The following is a 12,980-nucleotide window of genomic DNA, read 5'->3' on the forward strand; positions in this document are numbered from 1 at the left end:
TATGCTGCTTAACCACGAATTTGCAAACATGGGTGCCCTACAAAACCCACTTCACTGCACACATGAGAGGGTTTGCAAGATGCAACTAGGGCACTGTTTTTTGCATATTTTGATTCAACCTCTCCCCCCCCCCTTCAGGAAATTAAAATAATGCAACTGCTTAAAAGCATATGGAGCGTGCAGCTTTGTTCCCAGTGGTGCGCTACAAAGTGCTCCCCTCAGAGAATCCACTCTTCTGTCTCAGAGGCATCACGAAATGCCCCGTACGGACTTGAGCCTCGCAGCCACATGCAGCACAAAGCCGCGAGGCGGAGGATTTACCTGGGCTGCCCCCCCCCCCGCCCCGCAAAGCAAGTGGGGCGCTGAGGCTGCCGCATCCAACCCTCCGGGGCTGAGGGGCGGCTGGAGTCACTCACTGTGCCTGCAGGAGGCGGCGGAGGCGGTTTGAGACTAGTCCCATCGCAGCCCGTGGCAGCGTCCCGGGGAAAGAGCAGCAGAACCGAAGCCTCCCTGAGCGAGCGGGGAGACTCAGCACCTGGGCGCTGAACAGCTCCACACAGACCCGCGGGCGGAGCCAGCCTCGGAGCGCGCAGCCTATCGGCGCGCGCCGGGGCCGGCCCCCCTCTCTCCGCGGGCAGCGCTGCTGCTGCCGCCGCCAGAGCCGAGCTCACGGTTTGACTCTGCCGCCGGAGCTGCGGCCCGCGGATTGATTCGGGCACGACCGCGCTCCTTCCTTCCTTCTCCGAAGGGAGCCGCCTCGCGTGCCGAGGACTGAGGGAGGAACTACATCTCCCAGCAGCCTCCGCGGCCGCTCCGGCTGGCCTCTGGGATTTGTAGTCCTTTGACTGGGGGAAGCTGCGTTCAGGAAGCCATTGGCCAGGCTGCTACGTTCGGCCTGAGTGGGCGGAACAAGCGGGGGAGGGTCGCCGGGAGAGGTTCTGGGGCCAGGCCTACGTTTCCCAGCATGCCCCTCTGTGAGGCGGGAAGAAGTCTGATCCTCGTGCCCGGGTAGCCGCTGGTGTGGTAAACTGGCCGTTGAAGGCAGGCTCGTGCCCGAGGGCAAGCCCGAGCCAGTGGGAACAGGCCAGTGCGACCTCTGCCTGTTGCCGAGAGCCGGACTGCCCAGGCCACGGCGCCTCGCTGCGGAGCCCTTCCGGTCACACCGCCGGCCGGTGCCCAAAAACCCACAGAGCAAGCTACCTGCAGGGCCAGAGCCGGCTTTCTTCGACGCCTCCCGTGCCTGGTCAGCTCGCGGCAGCAGGTGTGTGGTATAAAAGCCCCGCCCAGCTCCTCGCGTGGTGCGACAGAGTCTTAGATTTTACTTGGGGGGGGGGGGCGAGAAACGGAAGTTGTAGTCCTCGGTGTTCCGCAGGAGAGCTGAAAAAACGTGACCCCTAAAGGCTCAGAGGGCAAATAAAACCATGTTGAAAATATAAGGCACGGGGTTTAAGCTGATTGCAGAGGGCTAGTAATACTTCCTGGAACCCTAGAACGGGAAGGGACCTCGAGAGGTCACCTAGTCCCCACCCCGGCGCTCAAGGCAGGACTAAGTCTTCTCTAGGCCAGTGGTTCTTAACCTTTACTGCAGCCCTTTGGGTCTGCAAATATCTTCTCGCGCCCCTTATCAAAAATCGTTGAAGTAGGTCAGTTCTTTAAACCTAGATATACTTTTTTTGTTTGTATATTACAGTCATCTTTAAAAAACGTATAATGTTCATAAATACATAGGTTTGATGAAACAAAGTAGCTGTCCTTACGTGTCTGTGCTTAATTTGTGTTTTCGATGATTTAGCTTCTAAAAAAATCTGGCATGTCTCGCATCCCCAGAAAGGGCATCTCTCATCCCTAGGGGGTGCATGCACCCCAGGTTAAGAACCATTGATCTAGACCACCCCTGACAACCCAGTGGGCAACCCAGGTGTTTGTCTAAACTGCTCTTAAAAATTCCCAGTGATGGAGATTCCACAAGCTCCTTAGGCAATTTATTCCAATGCTTAACCACCCTGACAGGAAGTTTTTCCTAATGTCCAACCTAAACCGCCCTTGCTGCAATTTAAGCCCATTGCTTCTTGTCCTATCCTCAGAGGTTAAGAAGAAAAATTTTTCTCCCTCCTTCTTGTGATAAAATTTTTCAAGTACATAAAAGGTTGTTATGTTACCTCTCGGTCTTCTCTTCTCCACACTAAACAAACCCAGTTTTTTCAGTCTTCCCTCATAGGTCATGTTTTCTAGACCTTTAATCATTTTTCAGTATTAATCAAAATGTTTGTGAAAGTTTCTGCAAACTTAGCTGGAATTTAAAATTTATAATAAGAATTGTTCCAGGCTGAATTTTACTGGCTTGTAGATAAGTATCACTAAATACTGACACTTATACAGTGCTTCCCAGGCCATTCTAGAGCATGGTGAGGATTGTTCTGTAACTGTTTTGCAGTGGGGGAAACTGAGGCAGAGTTGAAATTAGGCATAGAACCCAGTAGTACTGCCAGACATACACATTCTACCCATTAAACTGCAAAAGAAAAGAATGGGGGGCTGTGCTTGGTAGTTACAATTTAAGGTCCCTAATTAATTAAAAATTAAATCAAGTTACAGTAGGGATTGAGGCAGGAGAGGCTTGCATTTTTAAAGAAAAGGGTTTTTTTTTAAATTTAATAATCACCTAATATTGACCAAAACCAATGGAAATGTACTGAACAACTCATTTATTTCAACTGTTTGAACCTTAGATTTGGCAAGTTTCAACATGCATGTTACAGCCTTTTTTAGGTGTTAAAAGTAGTTTGTGTTAAATTTAACTTCATTATTTAGAAGAAGCAGGACCTGAAATGTATATGTCATATTGCTATGTACTCCCCTGGTAAGGCTATCTAAACTGCCTTATACCCACCTGCCCCTCTTTCCTTTCAGGACCAAAGGATGCTTTTCCAGAAATAGTACTGAAAATAAACCGAGATGCAGGAAATTATAGGATTAGTGTATTCAAGTAGGCAGCTTGTTTTCTTTATATTTTCCCAGCTGCAGAAGCTTCCTTTGGGCCTCATTATCCTCTGCATAGAGTACTCTGACACAGAGGGTCAGGAAAGTTTACTATGTTTTCTTCCAGCACATAGGGACCACACTGACTCCCCATCTCTTTTCTCCTCTTTCCAAACTTCTGTCAGGAATGGCTCCAGGAGTCCTGATGGCAGTCTCCCCTGCTAGTACTGGACCAGTAAAGAAGGTGCATCCATGGAGTCAGGCCTTGAGGAGGTGGGTAAGTTAATGTTCACTATACTGTTATATCTAGTCCAGCGATTCTCAGACCTGGAGTGCCACATCAGGCTAGTCTATACAAACACTTAGTTTGTAGCAAGCTTGGATGTATATGTAGTGCATGGCAGTCTAGTGAAAGGTAGTGTCCTTGTGAACCCTGCTGCCTCACACTATGTTCTCTAGTGTGCTTTGATCTGTTTTGAAATGGGAGTAGATGAAGATGCACTAGGGAACTTTTAGAGCGTTGCAGCAGGGTCTACGCAGACATGAATTGTGTGGCAGACTAGCTCATACCTGCATACCACCCTACTGCAGCTTGTGTACCATCCGTGGTACACGTACAGCAAGCTGTGAACTGTCTCAGTCCATTCCCACCTGACCAGTGTAGGATTATTCCCTAGACTATGTTTTCCAGTGCTTTGTCTGCTCAATTTGTAAAGGACGCATTTAGGCCAGATAATTTTTTGCTTTCTTGAATACACAAGAAAGGGAAAATCTTTTCAGCATTATGAAGTTTTGATAATATGAATTAGGCAAGGTTAGAACAGCATTTACCTTATTGCAACTGAAATAAATGTTAGTATTTTGGGTTGTAGCGGTGATTGTAAGGTAAATGTTCCACTTTTAATCCTGTTTACTGTATGATCTTACATATATTCTTCTGAACCATAGTGAAGAGACAATCAGATACGAGACTATCAGGAAAATAAGCAATTTCTTTCCTATACCTGTTTCTCCTTCCTACCCAGCTCAACCAATCAACAGTAGCAGCATATCTCATGTTCCTCTGTGCTCCTGCCTATAACAATGGAGTGAAACTGCCAAGTTTTGTGTCAGGACCAACTTGTTGATTTTAGAGAATATGCCATAACTGAGACAGAGGCACTGGTGTAATTCTCCCAAAGAGGAATTTAAGAACATAATGGAGCGGGGTGACAGGAGCACAGGAAAATAACATATTTCCATAAACCTTTCCGGAATTCAGGGCATGAGCTAAATCTCATTAACGTCAATGAGAGTCTTTTCATTGACTTCAATGGATTTTGGTTCCAGCCCTTAATCCTCTGGTTTAGGCAATGAGGGCCCATTAGGTCCCTTTCTCAGCTGAAGCTTCTCTGATGTAGTGGTAGGACTACTCTGCTTTAGAAAGAACAAAAAACCAGGATACACAAGGAACGTATCCAAAACGTAGGCAACTTAAATTTCATTCATTCAGCAAGACCGTTCCTATTGTCCTCCACTTAAAGGGCCTGGTGAGAACAGCCATTATATGTTACCAGGAGAGACGTTGGCTCATCCAGAAACACCTAAACCTCAAACTCCAAAAGTGCTCTGAAATAGCACTGCGCTGCAAATGCTTTCTGGGCACGGTTATGGAAGAACAAGCATCACTTTAATTCCAGATTCCAAAAAAAAAAAATTCCACTAGGAACAGCTTTGAAAATGGAATAAGTTCTGCTCAGGATGAGTATGCAACCATGGGCTTGCATATGGTTTGTTTGAAATTATCATGGTTCAAATCCTTCATTAAAGTGGAATGGCCTTATCAAATCGAATATAAAGTGTGTTTTAAGATCTCCCATAGGCAATATTCCGGCCTTCAAGGGCCAAGTAACTGAATTTATACATCCTGGCTGCTGCTGACAGCAGCTGGAGTGTATTGTTGCTGACAAAAGTTCCTGCAAGCCAGTTACTCTCCTTTTTCCTTAGCACATGGTTCAGGAAAAGCAGGAAATGAGAAGAACCCATGCCCAATCTTAGGGAGAAGAAATAGCTCCCACCTCTATGCCAGCAGCCCAGCCCTCACCCATCCTCATGGAGAAGAGAGGAAAGGTATTAGTTCTGTCTATTAAGAGTAATTTAATGTGTTGCTTGTTTTCAATTTGTTATACACCCAAATGCTATGTTGATGGGCATAGAAAACATTAAAATAACCAGGCCAGAAAGTCATTAATCATTCTGTCTAATCACTTCCCAGGTCTGCTTCTTAGCATTTGCTTTTGTTAAATGAAAGAACTGCAGCTGCAGTGACTCATCCTCAGTACCTCCAGTCTCTCAGCCTCAGTCAGTTACAGCCAGAGCAATATTGCACTTGTTATCTTGCAAAACAATAAACTGAGAAACACTGATTGACAACAAATTAGAATATAGGAAGACCCCTTTGTTAGTAGAAGGGGTTACAGTCTATTTGATATCTTAACAGCAAAGTAGACATTGTGCCAGATAATATAGCCAAAAAGGATGTTACATCAGCATGTGGAATGAGAATCTTATTTGAACTTTAATTTTAGTGTTCAGAGGTGCAATATTAACAATATTTGAATATTTAATTCTCCAGAAACTCTAAGTAGGAGTTAATGATCAGAGAGACTGGAGATGTAGTGTGTACTCATACATATAAAGTAAAGCCTCTGTCCAAATGTCATAGGAAACACTGAAAAGATGTAACAGTTTGGATAGTCTAGGTTATATGGGTGCGTATATATAATATATGGAGAGGACATCCACAGGATAAATTGCCAGGCCATGTGAAATATTTATTGTGGGTGAAGAACAGAAAAGATTCAAACCTGGGCTAGTGACAGGGATTTCTTTATGCTTAAAAAGTCATGATTTTAATATTTTACAGTCCTTCTGAGCTAGAAGAAAGAGCTTTATGCCATTAGAAGGAGATAAGTCACTCTGACCCAGTATTTTATGTTGTAGAATAGAAAATTTTAAGTCCGTTTTAGAACACCGCTTGTATCTGCCTTCAAATAGTCCATTATTTAAGAGTAAACAATTCCTAAAGTTGTTTTAATTTCTGCAGTGTACATAGAATATACAAAATACATGATTGTATGGGGTGATGTGAAGATTTTATCAGCACTCAGATGAGGTGACCTGTATAACTTACTCATGCCACTTGTGATTAAAGGCTTTTTCAGCATGTCATTGTGTCGCACCAATATGTTCTCCATACACATGTAATCGTGTTTATAGCATAGTTCAGGGAAGAGTGCTAACTACACAGAAAAACTAGGCACAGAATGGAGGAAGCAATTAGTCTTAGAATAGCAAGAAATGTTGTTTTTTTAATCAGGGATGACTAAGTCTAGAAGCAACAAGGAACAAAATGGGTAGAGGGAAGAGCTAGTAGAATTTTGCAAGGAAAGAACTCAAACAATAGAGCTGGGGGGTGAGATTAGTTTAAAAAGAATCCAGCCTTTCCTTGTAATTCTTGAAGCTAGTAGTAACCCAAGCAGATGATCAGTTTGTTTTAACAGAAAAGGATCGTGGTTGCTGGAAGTGAAATGGGACGCTACACAATAGGTCTAACTGCTCTTGATTATTTTGAAGCAGTCAGGAAAGCATTTGAAGAAAATGTACCGACATAGTTGGATGAAAATAGCAAAAAAAAAAAAAAAATACACTGTACACTGTTTCTGGAAATAAACATTGAGACTACTGCCTTTTAGGTCCCTATTTGGTCACTGCTATGTAGGCAAAGATCCCATTGGCTTCAGTGGGAGCTTTGCTTGCATGAAGGTGGCAAGATTGTGACTTTATGGATGGCTCCTTTGAGCTGCAATTTGAATTTTTTGTACACCTTCACAATATTAATATCCACTGGAAGGGAACTGCCTCCAGCTCCAGTAGCTAAAATGCAACATTCTCCAGCCTCTGTTAAACTCACTTAGGGCGTGTGTGAAGAATGAAAGGTTCTGGTCTGAGATTAGATAGGTAGTGGAAAGAAATCTGATGTTGTAGAGAGGTCACATAGGCCTCATTTACTGAGAGACAACTATCCTAGGGACTAAAGGAAAGAGGATTACTAATGTTTACAGTCTGTCCTGGTGACAGTAAGGAAGTGTTGGGGGCTAAGAACTTCCACTATTTGATGAATGAATATATCTAAAAATATTAGGAGAGTAAAAGTGACTGCGGGAGTTAAACTAATGACCAAATGCAGACCTGGGTTAAGCTGGTCTGAATTTACTCATTTACCTCTAGTCTGAATGTAGCCCCACAGTTGCACAGGGTGAGTTGCCTGTGATGTGAGGTATTATGGCGTCCTTTAAAAGAAGCTTAGCTGTTAGAGTTTCAAGTTGTAGTAGGAGCGGGGAGTTTATTCTGGGATGGTGTTCCATCCGAAGACAATACACAAGCCAGTATCATAAGATAATTGCTTGTTACTTGATCTTGGAAAGGAAAATGGTTAGTTTAACTACTATATGTGTACATTTAGAGATTGGGAATACAGAGTTCTTATCACATTTGAAGGAACTGTTAGAGAACTGAAGGTTAGTAGGTTTGCAGTGGACAGAGCCTCTTGAGATGTCTTCCAGTAAGTCCCAGCTTGCTGAAGCAAACAATCAGCAAATAGCAGTCAGCTAGTATTTGGGCCCCTATCCAGTGCTAGGTCTAGATCTCTGGATCTTCTCTTGATCCATTTTAGATAATATAATTTTGTGTACTGTGTCACTTTTTCAGCCGTTTCAGATGGTCCAGATCTGTCAGATCTCAACTTTTACTGGCATAATGACACCTAAGAGATTCTGTAAACCAGCTTCAGAAGGCGACTTTTTAAAAATAATTTCTTGCTGCTCCTCTAGATTAACTGTTGTAAAAGAATAGCCTTATGTGTTGATTTCTAAAAGTCTGGTAAATCTGGACCCATATATCATGTTTTGTAGCAGATATGCACCATTTGAACAGCAATCCCTTTAAAAGAGAGTTTGTGCCAGCTGTCTAAATACACTCAAAATAAAGTTGACAAACCTAGCCACTCTACATTACTGGTAGTTGCATAACAGTGGGATAGCAATAGGCTCTGAATTCAGCATATCCATTAAAAATTTAGGGTTTATACTGCACAGAGCCATTACTCCTTATAACGTTGATTGTGGTGATGCTGTAACTTTCTAAATCAACTGTTGGACCACTTATTTTGGAGGGGAATAACCATAGATTAGGGAACTAAGGCATCTAATGCTTGGCAGTTAGTTTTCATGCTCCGTATTTATGGGGCACATTTAGCTTGGGGCAAGTTGTAATTTGCAGAAGGAACTTTATTTTTTATTGTTATGGTTCAAAATTCAAGCTTCAAGCTTCTTTCATAATTTTTCATGCTGAAAGATTATGATAGCTTTAATTCAGCAAGTTTTTTGACACAGACAGACTGCTTCAATTGCAGAGTATAAGAGAACAAACCAGAAGTTTTCTGCATTGTTACTGGATATGCCTGGGGTCTGTGGCAGCTTTCTTTGGTCCAGCACAGGCAATTGCATTTTAATCACTCTTTTATACTTTAAAGCACAGCCTTGGTTATCACAAATCAATATTTTAGTAGAACATCATATTAGTACAAAATATAAACAAATTAAGTGTCCTCATTTAAAAACTGCATAAAGAATAAGTCGTGAGTTAGAAGTAGCATCTTTTACAAAAAAATTCAGATACTTTTCTCCCAAACACACCCCTTCACTCTGTCCCAATTTCTATTCATGAATTTAAGATGGAAGTAAACTCTAGTGGTATTTTAGCTGGTTGCCACTACAATATAAAGCCAGCACGCTTAGCCATAACACTTTTTTAGAGACAGAGTGTCAAACTAATTGTTTTGGAGAAATTCCAGGTCAATTCCTTTCTACCAGGTTTTGTAATCCCTCAATATATTTGTTTTAACTCTTTCAAGACAATGTCTTGATCATTTGGTTTATAAAAACAGACTGTTTTCATTTTCTATTCTCTGTTGACTACTGTCTTCTCAAAATAAAATCCAGTCTGTAAAATAGGTTCTGAAGTTGTGCAGATTTGGATTTGTGCAGGAAATAGCCCAACTTGATTGTCATGCACATTGTGTAAAGAGTTGTCACTTTGGATGGGCTATCACCAGCAGGAGAGTGAATTTGTGTGGGGGGGTGGAGGGTGAGAAAACCTGGATTTGTGCTGGAAATGGCCCACCTGATGATCACTTTAGATAAGCTATTACCAGCAGGACAGTGGGGTGGGAATAGGTATTGTTTCATATTCTCTGTGTATATATAAAGCCTGCTGCAGTTTCCACGATATGCATCTGAGGAAGTGAGCTGTAGCTCACGAAAGCTTATGCTCTAATAAATTGGTTAGTCTCTAAGGTGCCACAAGTACTCCTTTTCTTTTTAGGTTCTGAAGGTTTCTGGACATTTGGGGTTTTTTTAGACTATTCTCCATATTAAATTATAATAATATTCTTTTACTTTATTCCATGGCAGCTAACTGCTTTTTATACATTAAGGACCAATTCTGCAAATAGAGGATAAACTTAATTCATATGAGTAATACCACTAATTTCAATAAAACTACTCATATGACTAAGGGTATTCAATGCTTCATTGTTTGCTGGATTGGGCTTTTAGGGTCAACCCCTACAAATTTATTATTATTTAATTTACACTAGTGCCTAGAAGCACCAATCAAGATCAGGGCCTCGTTGTGCTAGGCACTGAACTAACACCTAGTAAGAGATGATTATTGTACCAAAGAGTTTACAATCTATTTAGAGAGAGACTATACGATCTATACAAGAGCGACAAAGAGTGGGAGGGTATACAGAGGCACAGAGAGGTGCCCTAAGTCATAGAAATGTCAGGGGCAGAACTGGCATAAACCCAGGATACTTGAATCACAGTTCCATACCCTATCCCCTAAAACACAATGCCTCTCTTCTTTTTTTTTTTTTTTTGGCCTCTTATTCAGGAAGGATTCCCATTGTAGAATCATGACCTTAAAAAACAACATATGGCATAAAGCCACCCACTGTGGCTAGGTGAAAGGGAGAAACTGTTTACTCAGGAATGAAATTAAAGCGGAAACTGAAAAAAAGTCAGACCGAGGCTAAATAAAATAATCCTGTGTCATGCTCCAAAACTTTCTAAACTCAAACTGTCGTGAAACTCCCCAGAGGAGTGATGAGGACATAAACTAGAAAGCCCTAAGGCTGGTCCTGCAATTTTTAACCATATGATTGACAGTGAGAGCCTCGGTGATGGTTTGAACTGTTATGAAAAAGTATAGAGTCAGACAGACCCTCAAATAGCCATGCTTCAGATCATTCAGAGCATTAGAGTCCCCACCAGACCTATGAATTGTACCCAGAAGCAAATAAGAAGTCAGTGCAAAATGTGTTACGCGCTCACTGCATAGGTGCCGACTCCGTGGGTGCTCCAGGGCTGGAGCACCCATGGAAAAAATAGTGGGTGCTTAGCACCCACCGGCAGCCCCACCCCGGTCAGCCCCCCCCCGCCCCCCAGCACCTCCCACCCACTGGCGGGCCTGGTTGGTCAACAACTCCTCCTCCCTCCCAGTGCCTCCCACCCACCGTGATCAGCTGTTCAGCGGCATGCAAGAGGCGTGCGGGGGGGGAGGGGAGGATTGAGGGCGGAGCACAGTTGGGAGGGGGCGGGTAGAGGTGGGGCAGGAAGAGGTGGGGTGGGAGTTTGGGGGAAGAGGTGGGGTGGGGGTGGGGCTTGGGACAGACTGGTGATCGAGCACCCCCCAGCAACTCAGAAAGAGCCAACCTCTGGCTTATAGCATTATACCCCACACAGTGCACAGTCCAGCTGCCCTGTCCTATGCTGCATTTATCTAAAAAGTCTCATGACCTTTGAGGAGTCTATATTAGGCCAGAATGGTTGCAGTCTCCAGGCCAGCCATAGATACTTGCTGTTATCTGAGAATCAGGAGCAGCAGTGAGTTTGATAAGACCCCTAGTCTGTGAACTATTTTGATGAAAGATAAGTGTATGTTCTTAACAGATGCTGCAAGCACCATTTCCATCCATGCTTTTAACTGTCAATAAGCATCACCTAAATCAGAATCTTTGTACAGATAAGTAGTTCTAAAGATTTCTGTGTATGAGAGAGCATCTTGTATTTTAGATCAGATGATTGATTCAAGAAGTGGGCACATTGGAGGGGGATGTGGAGGGACTGCATAGCACAGGAATCCCAGGAGTGTTTCTGGCTGACAACCCAGATTTCTTGGTGGGGGCACATGGTACAGCTACCTTTTTACTAGTTGCAATGTTTACTCCACTTATGGTGGGTGAGCCATGCTGATCCTGTGTCATCATGCTCCTCACCCTACCCTCCTTTGGGAGTCTAGTACAAACATTATAAAAACAAGCAGACCCTTCTTCACTCCATTTTTCTTCTCAAATAACCTTTTAGGCTTTCTTTTTACATGATACAGAAGCAAAAAGGGCACATATCCAGTGTATTAAGATATCATTTGCAGGTAACCTTTTAATATTGTATTTTACTATGCTAGTTACCAGAGTTCTAAGTTGTCCTGATTTCTCCTTGCTGTTTTTGAGTGATGCCCCCTTGTGTAATTTGATCCTCTAAACCAGTGGTTTTCAACGTTTTTTCATTTGTGGGCCCCTAAAATATTTTGAATGGAAGTGCAGATTCCTTTGGAAATCTTAGACATAGTCTGCGGACCCCTAGGGATACATGGACCACACATAGAAAACCACTGCACTAAAATGTCTGTCCTTTCATGATATTGCTTTCTTTGCTCATCAGTTAATCCGATTTTAAATTAATGTTGACTGCTGCAAACTAGACACCACCAGATTTTTGGCCGTGCTCTTCTGATTTAACCTTCATTGTGTTTTGAGGAGGCTGTTCCTTTTGTGGGTGCAAAAAGCCATTGCTATTGTAAGATGGTGTAACACCCTGAAGTTAGGGTCTCTTGAAGGCTAAATAAGTCATCTTAATTAACTTCCCTTGCTTTTTGACATTTGAGTTTTACTAGCTTTCACAAAATGAAGGGTCTGCAAGGCTTCCATTGGAGCATGAGAAAATAAAATTAAAAGAGGTGATTTCCCAGAAAGCCTATGAAGTGCTAGAGAAGCACTTTTGACTTTAAAGCCTTCTAAATCACACCCAGTTTTTTGGAACGAGTTTGGTAATGGGGGAGCCTGCATAAGTGGCTCTGTCACTTGGGTATGTACTATCATAATTTCTGGAAATTTATGTGACTTTAGAAAACATGGAAAATACAGCTACACAAAGATGTAAAGTGTCTTTACAGATTTAAGTATCACTATATATAACATAAGGTGTGAGGTTTGGGTTGCTTGTTTACTTTTTTTAATCTGTTTAGAATTATCTGTTCTTGTTGCTTTGTTGAACAATATGGGTTTGTGAGCTTCAAGGTTGTTACTTTAAAAATAAACTTTTTTGAACTATTAGAGATGTTAAAATGGACGTCAAATGAATGCATTTCATTGCCAACCATCAGTAAAAAGCTCCCTGTTCTGAAATACATTACCAGCTTCTGTCTGTGCTATGTTTTAAAAATACCCTTGTAGGTAATGACCTGGACCACAGGTTACCCACAAAAAACTCAGAGTAAGAACACTCTTTAAAAAGAAAAAAGTGGATCAGCAAATCCATTTCAAAAAAATCCTTATAAAACTGCTCTTTCAACAATGTGGTTAACAAGCCAAGACTTGACTCAAAGTATTTTTTATTTTATTTATTTATTTTGCCAAACATCTTATATGGCATAAGATGATCTAAAACAACATATCCAAGAGAGTCCAAGGTAATGTTTTATAACTTACCCTGAGTTTTCAAAGTTTTCCAGCTAAGTAAAGGGCAAGTTTTAAAGATTTCACATATGGCACAGCCCTTTTATTGTCAGGTACATGAGCATGATATGAAGGGCTGGTGAGCCCTGGAGAATGTTTTTAT

General features: G+C 42.3%; 1 protein-coding gene across 6 annotated transcripts in view; it reads left to right on the forward strand.

Annotated features, from left to right (window-relative positions):
- Nucleotides 1-670: 670 nt before the first annotated feature.
- LOC144929165 (uncharacterized) overlaps nucleotides 671-12,980 on the forward strand; it is a 180,488-nt gene continuing 168,178 nt past the window's right edge. For 3 of the 6 annotated variants that reach the window (XR_013634466.1, XR_013634468.1, XR_013634469.1), the window contains exons 1-2: nucleotides 671-1,261; nucleotides 3,165-3,256. Coding sequence is in view for 1 of the 6 variants with exons in the window: in XM_078848098.1 (XP_078704224.1) it covers nucleotides 3,232-3,252 (21 nt within the window). In the remaining 5 variants the exon portion in view is untranslated. Of the gene's footprint in view, nucleotides 1,262-3,164; nucleotides 3,257-4,965; nucleotides 5,309-12,980 lie in introns of those variants that run through there. The other 3 variants (XR_013634467.1, XM_078848098.1, XR_013634470.1) reach the window with 2 other exon arrangements.

This window comes from Lepidochelys kempii, chromosome 12 (genome assembly GCF_965140285.1).
Source record: "Lepidochelys kempii isolate rLepKem1 chromosome 12, rLepKem1.hap1, whole genome shotgun sequence".
NCBI lineage: Eukaryota > Metazoa > Chordata > Testudines > Cheloniidae > Lepidochelys > Lepidochelys kempii.